This window comes from Bactrocera oleae, chromosome 2 (assembly GCF_042242935.1).
Source record: "Bactrocera oleae isolate idBacOlea1 chromosome 2, idBacOlea1, whole genome shotgun sequence".
In the NCBI taxonomy this organism is placed as follows: domain Eukaryota; kingdom Metazoa; phylum Arthropoda; class Insecta; order Diptera; family Tephritidae; genus Bactrocera; species Bactrocera oleae.
This window is the reverse complement of record NC_091536.1, coordinates 25,550,417-25,573,135: the sequence shown is the minus strand read 5'-3', so window position 1 is coordinate 25,573,135 and position 22,719 is coordinate 25,550,417. Positions and strand designations below refer to the sequence as shown.

General features: G+C 34.0%; 1 protein-coding gene across 1 annotated transcript in view; it reads left to right on the top strand.

Annotated features, from left to right (window-relative positions):
* The first annotated feature begins 1,182 nt into the window (after positions 1-1,182).
* The window catches only part of AdamTS-A (ADAM metallopeptidase with thrombospondin type 1 motif A), a 72,601-nt gene continuing 51,064 nt past the window's right edge, over positions 1,183-22,719 (top strand). The window contains exon 1 of the mRNA XM_014232330.3: positions 1,183-2,257. Within this exon, the coding sequence (XP_014087805.3) occupies positions 1,307-2,257 (951 nt within the window). The 5' untranslated portion in view covers positions 1,183-1,306. The remainder of the gene's footprint in view (positions 2,258-22,719) is intronic.

Here is a 22,719-nt window from a genome sequence, read left to right as displayed (position 1 = left end):
GATGTAGTAAGTTCAACGTTATTATCAGTAGATTAAACATTGCAAATTATGTTGATTCAAAGTCATTGTCGCAGAACAAAAACGTTTAAGTATTAAGCAAACATTAACTACAATGAGCGAAACTAAAAAGAATAAAACTTGAGTAGAAAAAGCAAAAATATAAAAATACTAAGCGAAGTCTAGGGAGCAAATAAGCCAACGAACAGCTGAGAAATGTGAAAAGCTGATGATAAAATAAAAATAAACAAAAGCCCGCCAACTAAGTGTAAGATATGGTAAATGACGGCGCAAAGCACATCATGTCAGCGTTGGTTGCGCAGATTCTAAAACACACACTTGCGCGCGCACGTGTTAGTATGCTAATACACTATCTGCGTCATCCCAAAAGTGGAGTTACCGCAGCTAGTGATAGTGTGATAACCACTGACGACTTGATATCTGTAATCAAGTTAAACGTGTGTAAACGCATTAAAAGCATACAAATATTGAGCTTGGCAAACAAACTGCTGCTGTGACTCGCTTATCGCCACCGATATTGCAAGTTGTGTGTGTGCAAATAAAACTCGTAGTCACACGGCAATGACTCGCAACAGTTAGCGAAATACTCACAAAGTGAAAAAAGCAAGTGGTAACCAAGAGTCATTCAATCAAGCTGACTTACAACCACATGTGCAAATTTTAAATTGTAGGGGCTTTCAGGAGCCAAGTAGTTGGAGTCTGATAACGGTGCTAAGAGGTGGTGCGGGTTGTGTTGAGGTAGCATTTGTGGTGGGCACAAAGTGTTTCGGTGGCGTCCACGTTTTGTGTGTGTGTGTGTGGTCATTGCAAAAAGGCTAAGTAAAAAACCTACTGGCAGTGAGTAGAACGGCAGATAGAACATAAAAAACGAAAGTACGCAAAGAGCCAAGCGGCAAGCGGCACGCTAAAAAGTTAGCTAATAGCGAAAAACGAAAAACGCTATAATTTCGTTGAAACGTGACATTTGTGAAGGCAAATAAACGCAGAGCGGTGGGAAACGTACCATCCTGCGCCCGCGCGTCGCAACTAAAACGTCGTCATGCCGCGTGCAATCGCCCGAATTCAATTAAGTGTCTATGCTTTTCAAGCGCTTTGTTTTTCCAATATTCACTGTGTTTTAAATTTTAGCAATTTTTTGCATTACCTTTCCTCCGAATTTCACATTTAGCGCAAAGGCTTGGAAATAAATAAAATTCAAATAAATTTAATTAAAAGCATATACTTACTGTATGTAGGAAGCTGAAATTCGCAAGCCACTATAGTTGAGTCAATTAAGTGTTCGCCGAAAATGGGCATGATGACTGTTAACAACAACAACAACAATAATAATAACGATAGTGAAATTAATAGTAATAGGAGTGGCGCGACCGTTATGACAACAACGCCCGAACGCAGCACCGCTGTTTCAGCAGAGACCCCACCAGCGCCCGTTCACCCGGCTCAAAGTGTCAGCGAGGAGGCGTTGCCAGCCGGCATGGCGGCTGGAGATGTTTCGTACAAGCAAAGCGCTAGTGATTGGTATGACGCTGATGGCGATGTCACTGCCATTGCGGCTGTTGCTGCGGAGTGTGAGCGGTTGCTCGCAGCTGCAGCAGCTGACGTAGACACTGACATTGGGAAAGTGAATACTGCCGAAAGCGTTGCAACTGCCAACGCCTGCAATAACGCAACGTACAACAACAATGACGCGCAGTGCATGTGCGAAACAGTTGAGGGTGTCATTTTTGATGACAATGACACTGACTATACTGACTATGACTTCGATACCGCCGATGCAGAGGTATTGAATAGCAACGAGGAAATGCCTCGTTCGCAACTCGACTACACCACTTCATTTGCCTCCTACGATAGTCATGTGCATCAGTTGAGTCGCAGCCATCGGTGTAATTCGCACGCAACATTTAGGCTGCTGCGACAACAGCGTCAACAACAACAGCAGAAATTGCAACCGCGCTACAGCACCCAGCATAATTCGAGCTCTTTGAAGCTGAGCGCCTCCAATGCGTCTATTTATTCGTCAACCACCTCTACCTGTCCTGCGTACAGTATCGGTGAACCGTTGTATCAATCTGTTGCATTCACGGACTATGCCACTACGGGAGGTTGCACCATAGAGACGCTCACCACGGGTGAGTCAGCGGATGAAAGTGTGTTGCGGTATTCCTTTAAAGGCTATCCGCCTGAGTTGTATTCACCGCGCAAGGAGTTCATCTACACGCGTCCACTGGTCGAGAAACAGGTAAGGTAGTCGTTTCAAATTTTTCATAATAACCTTCCGCCTGTATCTGTGTTTTAAATATCTGAATATTTTTCAAACGATTAAGTAATTAAGTTCGAATTATAATTTCTACCGATTAGCGAGTACCATGAGGTGGTGCTCTTGGTTTAACCTCGCACATTGAGTACCTAAAAAAGTATTTATCAGTATGCTTCTTTTGTAGTTCAGTGTAAATTTTGTATTTACTTCAAAAAAGCTTTATATACCTATACCATGTATATATTATATGTGGATTCGCCGCCCATGCTGGCAATATTTATTTTCAATACTTTTAGCCCATCTTCTCATGTTATTGATATTGTTTTTGTGATTTTATTGTTGTTTTGAACCTCTTTATACACGCGACGTATTGTTTAAAAGCCATTTAATTTGATTCGATTAGTTTTTGCAATTTTTATACCCATAAATCAACCATCAATGTTATACTAGTTGGTTTCAATTATCTACTCTTTGGTTGCCAAAATCTTTATATATGAAAGGAGCAACAGAGATATCGAAACCCCATTCTAGTGGATAACCATATGTTGTTCATCTGTATATACTTACGGTTGTTTTTCGGGATTTCACTCTCCAAGAAAAGGCGATTAAGAACGGTTACACTCAATGCAGAGTTGGCAACTAGCAAAAATGACATTCTAAAAAGACGCAAGCTAGACGGCTTCAAAAAATTCCAAAACATAATTTATTTGAAAATAGGAAAAATTGTTATAATGTGCGTTGGACTTGAAAGTATTCGTTTGTGCTCAATTAAGATTTCCCTATTTTATTTGTTTATTCTGAAATGTTTTATTTTTTCGGTTTTACGCTTTTATTTTCATTTTATGCACTCTGCTATACCGAAATATCCATAAATCTGAAAATATTAAACTTTAGGTGATAATAAACGAATTTTAGAGCGTGTGCATATGTACGAGAATGAACATAAGGACGTATATATAAAGCTAACTGCGGTAGTGTAGATCGTGTGTATGGCGTGACGAATTGACCCCAAGTGTGAGGACACTGATACCCCTAACCCGTTGAGGGCCCCAAAAAAACCTACTATATTCATATGTGAATATATAATAATATATGTATATATATAATCATAAGCTCAACACTACATCGATACGAACTCATGGTGGCAGATATAATTATATTATATATAATGAAGGTAGCCCCAGACCAAAATGCGTGTGTGATACTCCGATATAACCAACTGATAGGGTTAGGTAAAGTAATTATTTTACTATATTCTTTTTCGAATCAACAAAAATTTTGTTTATATTGATTCCTCTATGTTAAAAAAGTAAAAAAGTGCAGTATTAAAGAAAAAAGTGCTGTCGCCGCCGCCACGTGGCGAATGATTAGCATTACAATTGCTGTCTGTTGCTTTATTTTTACTGTTTGTTAGTTTAGTTAGTTTAGCAAATGTTATTGCCGGTATACGCACAAACACACACACACACAATTTAATTGTATGCCTTAATGTGTTTCTAAGTTTTTGTTCAGCTTTTAATTTTTGTGCTGTTCATTTGTACGAGTATTCGCTTGATTTGCATTATTTATGAACACTTGTCGGTTGTCATTGTTATTGTTTTTGTACTTTTTCGTTGTTGTTGACTTAACTGTTACTTTATTTAAAAGGTTTTCAATATGCAAAATATACGAGATAGCATGCATAATGGCTTTGTATGATAGCAATGTTGTTGTTGTTATTGGTTTTAATTGGTTCAGCATACATATGTATGTTTGTTCCTGTTGTTTGTGCTGCTGGTAATTGTTGGAAATATTGAATTTGGTCGGAGTTTTGAAATATTCGATGGAATGTTCTAAAACCTAATATTTTTATAAAACTTTAAAATGTTGCGTAACGCTACTTTAAGTAAAGAATACTTCGGTTTGGTAAAGCATCATCATTATTTAATGGTAATTATTGGGCGTTAGTGCCACCAAGATCTCTCAGAATCCGATTTCCAAACATGCCTTAAGGCTGAAAACATATCGGAGTAGCGCTACAAAGAAGCGAGAGCATTACTTACGATATAAACTACTTTATTGTAAGTTGTATATCATACATATCGCTATGATAAAAAATATAAAAATAAAATTGATATTGTTAAAATTTTGTCTTAATATTAAGTTTTATAAATTATTAATAAATTTTATTCCGTTGCCTTTCTGTGTGGGAGTCGACTTAATCCACCCACTACAGTTTAGATTAATCAATGTTAATTCATTTTTAGACTTTAAATGCTCATCAGCGTTGGCGTTGCCAAAGTGGTTAACATCTGTGTCGAGTCGCCGACAGTTTGCTGCACATGCGTCTTTTGTATCAATTTATTCGGCACTTAATTAAATGTAAGTCGCCACTAATGATTTTTCGCCATAAAACATTCATGAATTTTGCTTTAAAGAATTTATGTGTGCACTTTGAATATATTATTTTAAGATTTCCGCACAAAAATAAAAAAAAAACTAAATAAGTACAGACACATTAATTTTCATATCAAATTAGGGGTTATGTTTCCGTACAAGTGTAATTATAAAATATGCTTTGTTTTATTTCGTCGTACTATTTTGCATTGATTTTTTTTCAATTTGGTTAGAGTTAGTTTTTATAAAAACTGCAATTGCGAGAAACTTGAATATTTAGTTTGAAGTATATTTTTATTTAGTGTTAGCTCATGATTTTTTTTCCATATTTTTTTTAAACATTTCACTCACTTCAAATGAATAGTTTGCTTTTAGCAAGTCAACCCTACTATACTATTAGTTGTTTCTCTGGCTTTGAACTTGATGTTATTTTCACTTTTTATTGTACTATTTATAACCAACTGTTGCTTTTTTGTTATTATTAGAGTGGTTGGTTTTTTGAAACTAATATATAATATTTTCTCTAATAGAAAATTTAAATTTACAATATATTATTATATATATTGTATACTGGATGCATAAAAAGTGATGAGGAAGTTTTCCCGATGATTATATTTCAAAAAGCATGCTTGTCTTCAAATTCATAAATCATAATGCATTGCGGAGTAGTTGCTGTCTTTATTTCCTAATTGCAGTCTCATCGTAAATTCTTTTCGTTCTATGGACTGTTTTGTTAATAGTTTGTATTCAAGTAAATGTTTGTTGTTTTAGCTCAGCTAAAAATTAATGACGTGTGACGAATAATTAAATAACTTTATAAATTATCTCAAAAAACTAACAATTTTGAACATGAAGTTTTATTATACAAACTCATAACCGCAAACATTCCGTCCCCTCTTTTATTTCCCGCTAAGTAACAAAAAACACTAAGCATTCTACCAAACATTTAAGTATGACGACAACACGATTTGCTAATTTTATTACCAAACGTTTATGGTGAAAATGAATACATTAAATAAGCCAGAATAATTTTTCAATTTATTTATTACAATTTCCAGCAAGCTCAGCCATACCATAAAGTACATGCACATATGTATGTACAAACATATGCCCTCTTAATATTTATCTTATGCTAAGCACGTCGCAAGCGCGAGTTCTGGTGTCGTCGGCGGTGTCGCTCGTTGTTATGCAGCTACGTCTGTATGGCGGCACACCCTGTCGTATACGTATCCCTCATATATTGTATTTCGCTAATGATTAAACATATCTTCGGTATTCGGCTAAACGTTGGCATACATATGTGACAGTCTGCAATCCACTTGAAGCTCTATAAATAATCTAACGATGTAAACCAGCAATTGTAGACTTTTGTATTGCTTATATAAACTTGTACGCTTATGCATTTCATACATTCTTATCTCTCTACCAAATTTCTGTATTCATTCATATTTTTTAGGGCGTTGTTCTCTCTCTTTGATTATTCTGAGATTTATTTTCAAGCGCTGTGTGCGCTTATAAGAAAGTGCAAATGAATACGAAATATTATTTTGACTATTTTAATTCTAATTGGAGAACTTATAGAATTGAGTTTCAGCTTGAATCCTGCTTTAATAATTGGTTCTTATTATTTAAAAAACAACCACAAATAAATAAGTAGTGTAGTAATCGAAGAACAATACTCTGTTTTGAGGCAGAAAGCGTACTTAAGAGTTATAGAGAAAATACTAATATTAGATAAAATAGTTTCCTAAATATAATTTTCTAATTGCAATGATCAAAATATGCGTTTTACTAAATGAAGACAGTTTATTTTCTTAGGTAGATAGTGTGAAGTTCTCTACATGGACAGTATAAAGTAAAATCGAACCGGTATAATTGCATAGTGTTAACATCTGTGTACCTGATAGAAATATTTCTCTATTTTTATTTTAATATTGTAATTAATTCTTGTTTAGTAAGTTTTTATACCCCCATAATTGTAAATATTAAAATTTATAAAGTTATAGTACGGTCTTATACTTGCTCAGCAAATTCTGAAAATTAAATGTTTGGGATATGTTCATATTTACATATTCTGTCGAAATTCTTGCTGACAGCCTTTGCGTCAGCTGTTTAACAAGTCTCAGAGTTCTGCAAAAAAAAAAAAAGGAAATGAGAAATAAAAAAGGAACAACCGCGTGACCACAGTTAACCCAGTAAATCCGTCAGCCATTCAACCAGTCGCTTACTCATTAGTTGCCCTTTTTGTTTTTTACATATATTTTCTTTGTTTTATATCTTTTTCGCTTTTTGAAAATGTGTTTAAACTTGTTGTTATACCGTCTCTATGTGTACTCTTTTGCTTACGTCTTTGTCTTCGACGCTGACGGCTGCTGTCATCTGGAATGCAAAAAAGTATGCATACATACAGATGTAAACGCATACGGTACATATGCTATCTTTAGGAGGTCATAGTGATATATATATATATTTATATGGTACATACGTCTAGCCTCAATGTAGGTTTATATTTAATTCTCCAAGCGTCTGAATAAATCGAAGCCTTTTATGCAAATTAAATCGTCTCGTAGAACTTTTGTGCAGTGGGGGTCATGGTGATATGTAGGTGAAGGTGGGCCAAAACAACCGAATATTTGTTTTTCTTTTGATACTCTGAAAAATAGGTCCTTAGATACCTTTACAACCATCTCTCCAAGTATGAGCTCTTAATTGTATCGGCAAAGACCTTCGCCTTAAAGTTTGATATTTTTTCTTATTATCAGATAGAAAAATACCTATCTCGCTCCAACTATCCATATTTCCAGATTTTGTAGAAAATTGAATACTCTACAAAATGGTCTCATACGATTTTTTCGTAAACCTAAGCATTTAAAAGAAATTTATGGTAGAAGTTTGACTATTTGCAGTCAAATTTGTTTCTTTCTTTTGAATTTTTTAACTCAATGAAAAAAAATCAATATAAATTACAAAGCTCATAGTTCTGTAGGAAATGTTTTGCTCTACAAAAATGTCTATAATTTTTCGATTGAGTTAAGCTTTTACAAGATATCTAGCGTCAAAAACCAACGAAAAAGACAAAAATAAAAAAATTAAAAAAAAAATTAAAAATGTGACCATTTTTTTTTAGAGATCTTAAACTAGTGTTCAGTGTCGGTCGAAACCAGTGTTATTTTTCTGAGGTCTCTCAATATTCATGCTTGAGTTTTCTTGTCCTGAAACAGAGAGCTTCGTTGGCCAGTCACGTGTATAAATTTTTTACCTTTGCTTTGAAGTCTCTGACGACCTCGATAACCACAACTTTTTAAAAGTGTGACTCATCTCTTCTACATTTCAAATCATTTTTTTTGGCCCACCGGGGACTCTAAGGTCAATTCTTCACAGCTGACAAAGAGCAATCTTTCGATTTTTCAAGCACATAAATTTAATTGACTAATCCATTTCAATTGTAGGGACTTTTATTTGCTTGCCATTATTTTAAGTGATAATAAAGTGAAAAAGCAAAATTTTCGAAGAGAAATTCTTTGCAAGAACACTTTTTAAATGGCCATTAAAAAATGTAAGCAAATGGAAAAATTAAATCTTTTAAAGAAAAAATGGCGTTGTGTTTTTTTTTATCCAACAATAAGATTGATGACTTTCGTTCGTTTTTAAGAATGTGTAAAAAAAAATTTTGGCATGAAGCAAATCAACGTGAGATTAATTTTCATTTAAGTAGATTTATGGCAAAAGAACAAATGGAAAGAAAAGAAAAGAAAAGAAAAGAATATAAGACCCAAAAGAGAATTTTAAAGAAATAATACAAAAGCACTTTTTCGCAAATTTTTAATAGCAGTTTAGCAGATACAACAAAATTGCTTGCATATACAAAATATACATAGCCCAAAGCAGTTATGGTTATGCAATCTGTTTATATAAATACATACAAGTATATACATATGTATATTCTGAACGCAAGTTTTACAAAAATACTCGGTTTCTCTGTGAGAAAGAAATTAATTAATTTTTATGCGGTGTTTAACACCCAAAAATTATTCCCTGATTTTTTATTAGTGTTGTTTTAAAATATTTGTACTTATTCTTGAACAAAGAAAAATTAAATAAACCGTTGCAAAAATAGAAGCTGCTTGGCATGGCAAAGACGCAGCTAAGAAACAGCACCAAGTAATCACCCCCGGCTTTTACTACATCGCCTCCGCCTCGTTCAAATTAAAATATCAGAAAAGAGTCAAATTAAGAAAAGTTAGACAAAAGTGTGGGAAATGAAATTCGTTACACATTGACTAATATTAAAAACGGTTGAAGTAATCACGAAGACGAGATCAGCCACTTTCTTTGGCTAAACTTTGATAGTTATGTACCTAACTAACCTGATTAAAACGTATGCAATGTAAGTCAAATATTTAGGGTGCGTCAAAGCTTGGCATTTCCTCCTCTTTATCAGACAGTGATGCTCAGTCACGAAATCCACGTTAAGCTATGTTTTAATTTAATATTTACTTTTTGTCAAAGTTAGCTTAGTCGTCAATGCTCGGCTATCATGTGCAGTCTCCAGTAAAATATTATAAGTCTTTACCTTTTAACAGCTGCCCATTTGTATAATTTTCGTTGAATACGCTCCACTAGCTGTCAAATTCATTGCCATAAACTCCTTTTTGAAAAAAAAACTATTCGTAAATGTTTTTATTAATAAGTTGTTCGTATGAAATTAGCAAACGCGCTTTTAAGCGACATTACAATAATTAAACAACCAGCAACAATGAATACATACATACATACACATGCAGTAACAACTTAACATAATAACAATGTTAATGACATAATGTGTGTGTATTAAATAATAATAACAATGATAATTAGGCAGTAGTAATGTTAGTAGCATGAATCCAGTTGTTGGAGGCAAACAACACGAAAAGCTACAGCTACAAAGAGGTGTGGCACTGTGAAGATAAGCAGACACGCTCGCAACAGGCGGCCAACATGAATGACACTCAATAAATTAGCGTGCAATTTATTAACAAAAGATTTAAGTATAATATTATGCGTGTTGTTGTTATTTTGATACTTTGTCGGTCACAAATTTTATTGTTTATTTGTTGTTGGTTTTCCTTTTAATTTCAGTTGTTATTACTTAAATTCTTTGTTTTTATTTTTGATTTTGAGTTGGTATTGAACGTGGTTATCAGTAGTTCGTACACGATTTTTTGAAGATGTGTCGTAGATGCTGGCAGCGTTTAGCTTTCAAAGGCCAAGGAATGACACAGATAGGCAAGCAGAATATGAAATATGGAAAATATATTAAAAAATAAAAATAATAATCGAAAAATAGTGGCTAGATGGCAGCATAATTTTGTCATAAAGCCTGAATAATTTGCATCCAGAACGAGTTTGCTCTCAACCAGCAACAACGATATAAACTACAACAAACGGTCACACTTTTTGTTAAACCGAAGAAAAAATTAAGACAAAAAAGCGTAAATAATTAATTTGAAGTTAGTTTTCATTCGAATTTCGTCCTGAGTTTTGAGTATTTTTGTACGCCAAGTGCCACGCTCAGCACACTCAATACATTCGATTGTTGCTTTATCTTTCTTTACATCGTTCAATATTTACGTATTCATAAGCGATAAGATATATTTCTTTGATCCAGCAGCATTTATAAATATGTTCACCAATTGCTCATTTATATTCATAAAAATATATGTTGCATATTTATGAGTTTTGTGCTAAATATATTCACTGCAGTTGTTTTTTAAATCAAAGTTGCCACCTTTGCGGTCTTTTGGTTTTTGATGTTTGCACATAAATTACAAATGCTTTGCATACGACCTGTCTGTAACTAAGCACATTTATTTAAATGTTAAAAGTTTCGATTTGGTTGCTACAGACATGTTCTTCATGGCCTATAAGTAATTTTGCTTATGTTCGAACCCATAGGACGCACCGGTTGGTATTTTTATAACTTTTTTGACAGCGCAACATTTTTTAGTTTTAGGAATATTTATTTGGATATTCAAAACCATAAATTTTTAATGATTTTTTTCACTAATAATAACGCCATAAGCCGCTCATCGGTTGAAAGTGACAAATGATTTAGCATTTCTGAAGCTGTGACTTTTGCAATTACTTAGATAATAAAATACTAAAACACAATTGCTCACTGCATACGTCATCGCGATGAAAATGGTTTGCTGATTACGAAAGTGACAAAAATATTGATGACATATACGCTTGCCTTCAATGGAAACATTTAATTTAGACTAAATGTCCAGATTGCATATAAAAAAGTCATTATTGTTTATTGGATTTATTTTTTAATTAATTCAGGGAATCCAGTGGCGCTATAAGTCAATATCATTTTAAAACAAAAACAAAGAAATGTCATTAATGTGTGAGTAAGTGCTTAATAATCAGCGAGCACTAATGAGCTATGCAGTAGGACACTAAGGGACATTTTCTGCGAATATGTTTCATATTTTCAATGTTTCATTACTTTAGGTTTTTCCGAGAACTGAAATTTACTATGACATTTGAATGAGCAATACACAAACGATGTATCGATAAAAATCGTCGATATAAAATATGATGAATGTTATACTTAATAAGTATAATATTTGTATTGTTTGTGAAGATATCTTTCACTTTTACCATCTGCCAGACTTCGCTCAAATAAGGGTTCCTTATACCACAAGTACGCTCGTGGGCAAAACTTGCGTTCGATTAATGTTTACACTTGTCAGGGCAATTGAACTCGGTACCTGTATGAGTCAACTTCAATCTAGATATTGCAGATTAGGGAGTAAAAGGAGGGGGCTTAAACGTTTATGTTGATCGGAGGTTTTGTTTTCTTTACTTCTTTACAGAGTCATTAAAATTTGTTAATTTACAAACTATGAATAAACGAAAAAAAAAAACTCAAAAAGTAATTTGTCGAAACGATGTATCGATAAAAATCGTCGATATAAAATATGATGAATGTTATACTTAATAAGTATAATATTTGTATTGTTTGTGAAGATATCTTTCACTTTTACCATCTGCCAGACTTCGCTCAAATAAGGGTTCCTTATACCACAAGTACGCTCGTGGGCAAAACTTGCGTTCGATTAATGTTTACACTTGTCAGGGCAATTGAACTCGGTACCTGTATGAGTCAACTTCAATCTAGATATTGCAGATTAGGGAGTAAAAGGAGGGGGCATAAACGTTTATGTTGATCGGAGGTTTTGTTTTCTTTACTTCTTTACAGAGTCATTAAAATTTGTTAATTTACAAACTATGAATAAACGAAAAAAAAAAAACTCAAAAAGTAATTTGTCTTTTAAAATAAACTTCTGGAATTGAGAAGTTTTTTTTCTGTAAGAATTCACCATAAAATGTTTAACAACGCTTTAGTTGATTGCGAAATGGTGTAAGTATCATAAAAAGATAATTTGTGACTAAAATAAACAAATTTCAAGTCGATGATACTTAAAGCATCCTAAATAACACATCATTACAGTTTCTTGTCAAAATATTTACATTTACCCTAACCTACAGAGGACTACGCTAGTAAATCTAAGATGTTTACTTATTTCTTACGTTAGCGGTCCTTCACCTTAAGTCAATGAACATATACCACATTTTCGAAAAAATTCCACATCTGTACAATTTCGCTTAAATAACTTTTGTCAAAAAAAAAATTTTGTTGTTTTTTGTTTTTGGTTTTTTGTTTTGAAAAATACTAGAGCATATCCAATAGAAAGGCACCTTGAGTGATGGCTGACACCCCTAATAAATATCCACGCGCCTATTGATCTGTATAGTAGCGAGTTAACTTTACTTATTTATATTAAGAACTTAGTTCATGTGTTCATCACCGACGGGAATTCGATTTCGATTTCGATTTGAATAGGAAAAGGTACTGAAAGTTAAACAATAAATAGATATAGTATATTCGACTAACTATGAAAGTTGCATTCTTATCGGAATGGATTAAATGGATTTAACTGTATCGGCGCTGCCTCTTGCAGGTCTTTTTCCTAAACACGATAATTAATTTTTAAACATAAAAGTTGTTAAATATTCCTTTTTAGTTCAAAGGAAGTGCTCATAAAAATTTGGTTTAAGTATAAAAAATAAAAATGAGTTGGTATTCGTGCATTTATCGTTTATCTATGGTAGCTTAGATTCTAAAAAAATTTCTCATGTAAAGTACATATGATTGAAGTATTTTTTCGTTTTAATAATAAAGTACCAGCTTACCAGCTATTAAGGTGTGTACGAGTATGTGGAGGTATGTGTTCTTAAGTGAATTGTTGAGTGCATAAAACAATACATACCTATGAAATTTATAGAAGCATATATCCCTAAAACATGCAAACATGTACAAAATATTATACGAAAAATACTATAGAAATATGTATGTATATATACGAACTTTATATAGGCATATACATATGTTTATTTATTTGGCCTTGCTTTGGTATTTACCTTTGAAGTGGAATCTACCGCAACTGTGCGCTCACTGACCGCTGAGTTTTGTGCGGCTTCCATGGTATAAACAATGTATATGAACAACTTATCTTTCGCATAAACATTTGCCCGCCTTTTCACTTTCAAACCGCAGTTAATTGCAATTAAAAAGAAGATTTGCAAGCTGTCGGAAAGTAACAAACGAACGAAATATTTGCTCCAACACCCAGAAGAAATCATCGGAGGCCCAATAAATCATACATGTGTATAAATGGTCAGCGTGACTACTTAAGTTGGTTTGGCGATGTTCGTCTATCTGTCCATCTGTCTGCATATATACGAATTAGTCACCCAAAATTTTTGAGGTATCGATCTTGAAAGCTGCTCATTTGTAGGAACCGCCGATATCGGACCACTATAGGGTATAGCTAACAAACTGATCGATCAGAACCAAGTTCATATAAGGAAAACAATTTTATTTATAAAGGACATTATAGCTTCGGTGCAACGAAGTTAACGTCTTTTTTGTTCTATTAGTAAAAGAGTCGCCTCGCCGTTTATTGCCAGGGTGGCATGATTTACCTAGACTTGCAGCAAGCTTTTATATTGCCAAACTATATCAATGTAAGTCTGCACCCCTTAACGGTTTTAATCAAATCTCTTGCGATTGTATAATTCACTATATCAGTTGGGTTATTTCATAAAGCATACAAAATATGTTTGAGCATGTGTTACCACTTAACAAATATTTCTTATTTTGTTTTGATTTCCTAAACGTATAATCCATACTAATATACTTTTTCGCGGTCAATTAAATAATCTAAAATTATTTGCATTTTTCGTTTTGCTTGAAAATTATTAACAATTATTAACCAACTCTTCCAAGTGTCTGCACACTTGTCCAGCTTCACACCGCTTTCGCTTCAGCGCTAACAGATGTTTATCATAGTGTGTAATTACCAATAAATACCAGTTCAATATACAAAAGCGTGTTCGCGTGTGTGGGTCTCTGTTGCTGTTTCTGTTTCTGTTTCTTTCCTTTGCTGTCTACATAAAGAGTACCCACTCGCCACCTCTTGTTATACTGACCCGCAACAATGTGTAGCTATTGCTGTAATTATTGCATAGCTTATGGTTATTGTCGTATTCGCATTTTTCATTCGTCTGCGCATAAATATTCGCAATAAGTCTTTAGGCATTAAATGCTAATAAATGTGGGTCATTACCAGTCTTAAGATTTCATTTTGACAAATTCGAAATGTATTGACAAGTCTGCATGCATGTAAAATCATATTAAAATATTATTGGTAACCCATTATTGAACTTAGTATTGACATTACATTAACAACGTTGGCACCCTTATCATAAAGTGTAGTAACTAATCTTGAAGAGATCACCCAACAGCCTTTTAGTATGAATACAATTTAGAAGATGCCAAGTGATGGCCAGTAAATTAGCGGATATGGTGGCATATATCCACAGTCAGTTCTGAACAGTTATTGTCTTTCTTTTTAAAGGTTAGTTATAGGTTATTTGAAGTAGTTGGGATTCTTCTCACTTGATATTTGTAAGTAAGTGTCTTTGCTTCGTGGTTTTCTTCACTGAACAATAAATCTGTCTTTCCATTTGCCATTTTGCTGAATCTAATTATATCGAATCTAATTTTTGATAACTTGGAAGGGTTTTTAGTTAGTTAAAATGTTTCAACATAAACTACAGAACTTCAATTATTCAACTCAAGGGATTAAAAAGATAAATTTAAATGGTTTCATTGGAGTTTGATCTAATTATGATCTTTATTATATATTTTCATTTTGTTTTGTTAATATACCTACACTAATATTAAACTATAAATTATGTAGCTGGTATACGACAGTGCATGAGTCACTCAATGGTATTGGACTTAAAATGTTTATTCAATTAGCGTGGTAAATAAAAGAATACCTGAATAGTAAATACATGTAGGTGTATAGGTATAAGTGCACGCAAGTTGCCAAGCTGACTAAGGTGGCGGCAAAATATCTGACTGCTGAAAAGTATAGTACTAGGCAGGTACTTAAAACGATTAATTTATTGTTGAATAAAGTTCAAAACGAAAGTGTGTCGAAAAAGTAAAAAAAGAACAGAATAGCCGAAACAAAACAAACAAATCTAGAGGAATTCCAAACTATTGCATGATTAGTTTAATTTATAAACAAATCAGTGGAATTCAAGTAATTTATATAAACAAATTCTTACACACGCCGAAATTGTACGAGCCCGAGTATATATGATTTCTCGATCTATAAATATTTGTATATTTACTTCTAAGTAGTATGGAAATGAACTATGCGAAAAGCAAGGTCAAGCATTATTTTGGAGCGAGCGAATATTTATTTCATATATTAGCTGTCTTCGATACGCCATTTTTCTGCTCGCTTCTGCTCTCTTGCCAAAAAAAAATTACATGTAAAAGCAACAACAAAGTTATCGGCTTGAATTCGTGCAAGAGAGTATGCGGATACCTCATTAAATTGGTATAGCCGCTATCTTCAATGTTACCAAGTTTTGGTATGCTTATATTATATCAGTTTACTATTGTGAATGGTTCGAATGACAAATGAAAATAACAATTTTTTGTTTTTCCTGCATTTTTAAAACTTAAGGCTTAAAAACAATGTTAGTAGTTTCTGGAAAACAAAAATAAAGGGTTAAGGCAACGGTTTTCAACGTGAAAAATTAATTTCTTTACTAAATTACTTCATAAAAATATGTGCCACAGAAGACATGTTAGCACAAGGTTGCGCCACAAGTGCTTCCCGTTTGATTGAGCATCTGGTATATTTTGTTCGATTCGCTGGAGAGTAACGCTTGGCGAATCGGAGACAACTATTACTTTTTAAATTTTTTTTAGTATATTTCTAAGGTACATTTATTACTCATATCTCCTCATTTCTTGTAGGTTTGAACTTACACATACTTGTAGTTACACGTTTATTGTACCCACATTTTTCACTCACTGTAAGTGTTGTGGATCAACGCAATCGTTAATTGCTTGTCAAACATTTTTAAAAACTATATTACTGCTCATGTGACAGAAATTGGGTCAAATTCAAAATAGCTGTAAAACCAGTTTTCTATACAGAATCAGCGTCAACGATGTTGCAAGAAAAGCTATTAAAGCTATACAACCCAATCCACCGTTTTCTGAATTTGTTGAATTGTTTTCTTTCCTCTTGTACATACAAAGCATTACTTAATACTTAACTTTTCGTTTCATTTACAATTTGACAATCCATAAAGTATTAATTGCAGTGGCATAATTAATAGGCTAATATACAATCTATACAACGAGAAGATTTTCCTGTAAGAGTCTGTTTCCACGACTGGTCGTTCTCGTAAAAAAATGCTAAAAATCGACCACGATTCACAAAATTATTTTAGTAAGAATTAGAAATTTAAGTTATTTATGTTAGGATTTGACGAACCTTGGTTTTATCGATACTTGTCACTCATCGAAAGCAGGCCACTACGCCAACTAAAATTGCGATCAACACCGCTCAGTACTTCAAGTCGGCGTGTGTACTTAAGACTTACCTATTTCTGCTGCTGTTGCGCCAGGCCTCGAGGGTATAAGAAAATCAACAATAGCAACAAAAATGAAATAATGGTAATAAAACAAAGACGCAATATTATAAATAATAGTAGTTTCAACAAACATTTAAACGAAACGAGAAATTATTGATATAACAATATCAAATGTGCACGATGCGCAAATGATACGACACAACTTGACTTACATCATATTTCTGGATCTTCAATTTTTACTATAAGGTATTTTACCATATGTCAGCGAATATATGTTTCTGTATAACAATCGTTCGTAAATATATTTTTTTAGGGTTAAATTAAAAAACTTCCCATTGACCAATAACTGTACAAAAGATATTAAGTCACATCACACGATATCGCATCGCATAGCATCACATCACAGTGCAGGTCACATCACATTCGATTGTACGGTCGCAAAACATAAAATAAACATAATATAATATAATACAAGTAATACCTTGCAACATTCCGATACTACAATTACTCCAAAGTATTTGTGATCACAAGTACTCCAATAATATTTTGAAAATAATTTAAAGTCATCAGTTACATTCATTACATCCTCACAGGCCGTTTCACAGTCAAAAAAGCTGTATAAAAAAGCTGGAATAAACTAAATATAAACATCGGCTTACTTACTAAGGAAGATGAGAAACATCTGCACAAAAATATAATAAATTTAATTTCAAAAATTAAATTTATTTATTCGGAAATATGTGAAAATATTTCGATTTATAAGGCAGCAGTGTGTAAAAGCTCGATGTTTCGTGTCAAATGTAAATGCAATAAAAGAATAAGCCAAGAGGTGCTGAGGCAAAGTTTACAGCAAAAGAAACAAAAATATAAGAATAAGATTTAAATAATAAAAACGAAAAAGAGGATCAGTGGCCAGTTTGGTCAATAAAAATTAAGTAAGAATGAAGTAAAAAATGTGTAGAAGAACACGAAAAAAGTAAGGACTGAAAACAAACTAACAGAGCTTACATATCTGTATGTGTATGTATGCAAACTAAAGTGTTCAGATCCGTTATGTCGCCATGCGGTCCGACGTTGTGATGTGATGTCTGGTAATTTATGTTGATGTGATGTGATTTGACGTTGGGCTGGACGAATTGTACTTACAAATGCCTATAAGCAAAGCAGTTGATGATTTCCGGCAGCTGCTGCGTATCTTCTGCAACTAATTCACAAGGTTACAAACAAAAAATTTGTTAGGAAAAATAACAAAAACCTTACATATCTGAGTTTCAAAATAAAAAGAGACCCTAGCATAATTGGCCATAGGGCCACTTACAATGACAGTGGATTATGTAGCTGAAAATATGGCTGTGATCTACGAAATTGAAAACGCATGGCTGAGCGCTTCACTGGCTCGCAGATTGATCGAGTGGCTTCTACACATGTACATTGCTACAAACCTACGAATATGAATGATATAGTGCAGGCGATCAGCGATCATGCAGGCAGTTAAAAATGATTGTGGGAACGATGAGGAAGCTGCGAAAAAGAAAAAAACAATTGAGAAATCAAGAGAAAAACATTTCAATAAGTGATGGAAGAAAAAATAAAATAAACGCTGTGCTGGGTGTGTATGGGCTTATGGTAAAAGAAGTGGACAGCACATGGTGTCACATCAATTCTTAACTTTGAGAGTCTCGAAGCTTTTCGTTGATATGTTGTCTCAAACAAACTAAGCAAACAAGAGTAATTGAAGCAAACAAACAGCTTAACTAATCAAGAATATATTTGGTTTAATTAGCACATGCAACAACAATAGCAAATTATTACATTACAAATTGGAATCGGCATATTTATATATTGACATTACTTTATTTTTAAAGCGCACAATGTTCTTCAGTCTGATAAGCTATAACCACCAATGAAAATAATTGCTTTTTTAACGGTTTCACGCATTAGAGGCAAATTGTGTACAAAATACAAATTCGCTTCATTAACTACATTTGCGGCACGTCAGCGTAATTAGTACACCATTACTCGGTAATAGGCTCGTGTTGTCCATATTCTTAACATGAGGTACATATAAGTATATACAATTGGGGTTATGCACATAACAATTAGTTTCACCACCGAATGCCCATTCTGTATGTGGCGCTTTTGGTCTTGATCTAATGTAAAAAGCAATAGCAAGAATTTTACGAATAAGCCAGCAAAAGTAATGGCTGGAATACGCTACAGTAAGAAGTTTAAAAAATTTCAATAACTTGTCTTTTAAATATTTGTTTAAAAAACGTATGTCACTTTCTAACTAACACAGACTACAACAACATTTACCACAGCAACAGGAGTTACAGAACCGTCATTGGCCAAAGCATTACTTTCATGAGATTCTTAATTCATTGCTTTTGAAATATGGTTTCCCTGGAAAACTGTGGTATTCGAAGTGAAACGAATATAAATTTAACACGAAGTGCACAAAAATTGTCATAATTATATATAAATTTTGGGCGCTGTTGGGATTGGCGATAAAGCGCTGATAAGCAATTCGAACGCATTAACATAGTGCTCGTACTATGTATGCATATTATACTATTTTAAGGTGGCTGTTAAAGAATCTTTCACCACCCAAGCAGTTAAAACTGAATCTAATATAATAAATACAAATTTTGACACCGATTCGAGAACTAAGGGTGTTGAATTTAGACTATAATACGCTTTGAAAACTTAAGCAACTAAACACTTACTTGAATTTTCCCAATATCGCCATTGCTATAGTCAAAATTATCACTTATACGTTTTAGTCCATAATAGAGTCATCATCATGCAAACTAAATTGCCCCCTGTGCAGTACGTCTCAATCACCTTCGTTTAGATCCAACATTTAGTTTTGATATCGAAGACTAACATCAGTAGAAGTTTATGAAGTCTAATGAAAACGTTTCTCGCTGTATTTTGAGACCACCCTAAAGTGTAGTGGCGGATGTCGAGAAATGCAACTATCTGCAGCTAAGATTAATTATAATAATTCTGACACAATAATAATAATAACACGATTTTGTTCTTAACAGCAATTCATTACCGCATCATTATGACTACGTCACAGGCGACTGCGCCGTCGACGTCATCGAAGAAGACGCTTTATGTCTCTTCCATATGTTCGCATGTACGCGGCATGATTAAGCGTTCTGTATGGCAAAGCTTGAGCCACACTCGCATGAACATCTAGTGTGTATGTGTATCTGTAAGTATGTATGCATATACAGTGTGCTGTGGTTCATTCGGCCGCTTTACCACAGCTGTTGCTGCTCCCATTGATCTTATTCTTATTTATGCTTTTTATATTATTCTACACTATGTGTTGTTGTATTGTTGTTGAAAAATTTATATATTCAACACTTCTTAGGCAAGCTTTAAATACGGTTGAAGTGTTATTTCCATGCCGCCAGCGAACTTGTGCGGTCGTCCAGTGACTGGTTGATCGATTCAGCAGTCCTTGCGCACAACTGTTGCAGCGCAAAGCGCGTTCAATATCATTCAAATTCGTTTCACAAATTGATCCAGCAACCCAATGGCACGGTGACATAAATAATTGTCGAAATTCAGAGCTGTCAAGTGTTGCTTGTTATTGTTTAATCAATGTCTGTGGCGCATAGATCACCATCGGTCGCATATCACTGTCCCGGTGAACATCAGTTGTGTGTTTTATATAACTGTAAGTTTTCTTTCTTTTCGCGTGAAGTGTTATGAAATTATCAATAAAATCCACATTGGAGAATTAATAAGTTGATTAAAAGTGCCGCCGCGCGCCAATTACGTTCATCGATCAGCTGCAGGCGATAATATCCCGAAAGCAATCATTCATCACGTTTCCCAGCAAAACAAAAAGTGTTAACAGAACGTGCAAATGTGTAAATATAAATAATCTTTTGCCAGCGAAAAGTTGCTATCAGTCAATCAACTATTTACGCTTTCGCAACGAGATTTGTCATTTCTAGTGTCATTGTGTTGGCTGGTCGGCTAAACTTTCATGTTGGAAAATTTCGCTGAGAATTAATTCGCTTATGGCTAAAAGCAAGCAAACAAAAATAAAAACAATTCAATAAAAATAAATAACATAATAAGTGCAAACATTGTGGTTGATGTTAAGCAAGCATCCATCCACCCTCGCTCATCGCACGCGAAACCGTAAATTTACTAGCGTCAAGTTCAACTTGTTTTGACCTCCGCCATTAGCTGCCGTGCAATTGCCAAATTATCGCTCAATTAGTGTTTAAATAATTGTTATTAAAATTATTAATTATTCAACTTGGGCGTTCGCAATTACTTGCGACGGTGTGTAATTATGGTGCTCAAAGCTTTGCCGTTGAAGCTTCGCGCTACGATTTGTGCGCCAGTCGAGAAATTGCATGTGGCCGGCGGTACTCAGCAGGACGCCAAGGTAATCGCTTCATTTTACTATTTATCTAACCCTGATTAATTATCTGTTTTCATTAATAATGTGGGAAAATCACATAAATATTGCGTTAGTATTTTTATTATTAGAAAGAATTTTTATTTTCAAAGTCTTTCGTGAAAGTGGCCTTCGGAATTACTTATGAAAATTTATTTTACGAAATTTAAATTTAGAGGTAATTTAAGAGGTTTAAAGAAACTGTCCAACCGGTTCAAGGTCAAAGAAATTATCGATTGTGCCCTTTACTGAGAATTTGAATGTCGCTTGGCCATCAGCATACATGTCAATACTTTTAAAAAGATCATTTGAATGAGAAGTTTGTCTCAGATAGGAACTCACTGCTGTAGCCAGCTCCAAACCATCTGTGAAGAAATTTGGTGGCAGTTAAAAGAGCATCAGTTATTTGTAAATTTTGTATGTTTGCTAAGCGACAAAAAAGTATCATCACACCAAAAGTAGTTTCATATTCAATAAAAAACACTTAATTTGGGTGTATTCCTAAAGCTCATAATCAAACAAAATATGCTAATTTCTGCGGCACATCTTTTCCGAAGCAAATTTAGCACCTCATGAATTTGGGCAGGCCAAGAAACGACCTTGTCACCTGGTTCTATATTTTTTCTGTTCTCCGCACATACATACTTATACTGTATATAATGTATGTATACAAGAGAGTGCGTGTGATTTTGTTAGCGAGCGATGAGCAACACACGTTAGAATAAAAATATTTGAACATTAGTGTTTTCGTGTTTATGTATGTTTGTTTGCTGATTTAGGAAAATAATCGCAAGATGAATGAAGTTGAAAACGAAAAGTTGCTAACTTTTTATACACTCGTCTTAATTAGCATATTTCGCATAGCATGTCCCCAGTACATTGAGCCAGTTTGCGGTTTAAGAGATGGCAAGCTCCGAGAGTTTCTTCCGCATTATGTCAAGAGCAATCTACTACGAATACATATATATAGAGATGTTGTAGAAAATAGTTGAATTCTGTATGCTAAGCTCATCGCCGCACTCAGTAATCACATTTAGGGAACGCTAAGCGTTCATTAAAGGAAAGCTGTGGAAATATTCGGAGGAAGATTTATTGCACAATTCCGAGGAAGAGCGCGGGTAGGCGTACGCGTTCGCAAGGTCATTGCAGTGATTTTAGGGTGGTCCAAAAGCAGAGGGTATAATCGAAAAATCAATGTTTGAGCGATCATCGTTTTCTCAGGTTTGCCTTACTTCATGCGACGATTTTATTATTAGTTAAAAGTAGCATTTTTTCGAGCAGACATGGCGTGGGGAATTTTTTTAACGGCATTAATAATGAGGCTAAAAAAATTTAGTTAATATCAAAGATTCTCGTGAAATTCTTTAGAATGGTGATGATGACAAGTGCGTTGGAATGTATGTACTTATATTTCTATTTTTTATAGCGGACCACGCAGTATGCTTTTGTTTTATGCGCACATACACACAGACATAGTTGCCACTGGGTGGGACCGCGCGACGTTTGATTAATGCTGAATCCTCTAACGAGATATTCGTGGAAAGTTTACGCCTCAGATGAAGCAGCTTAATAAGTAATTATTCATTATTAGACAAGCGGGTTTTGGAAAGTGCTGAAT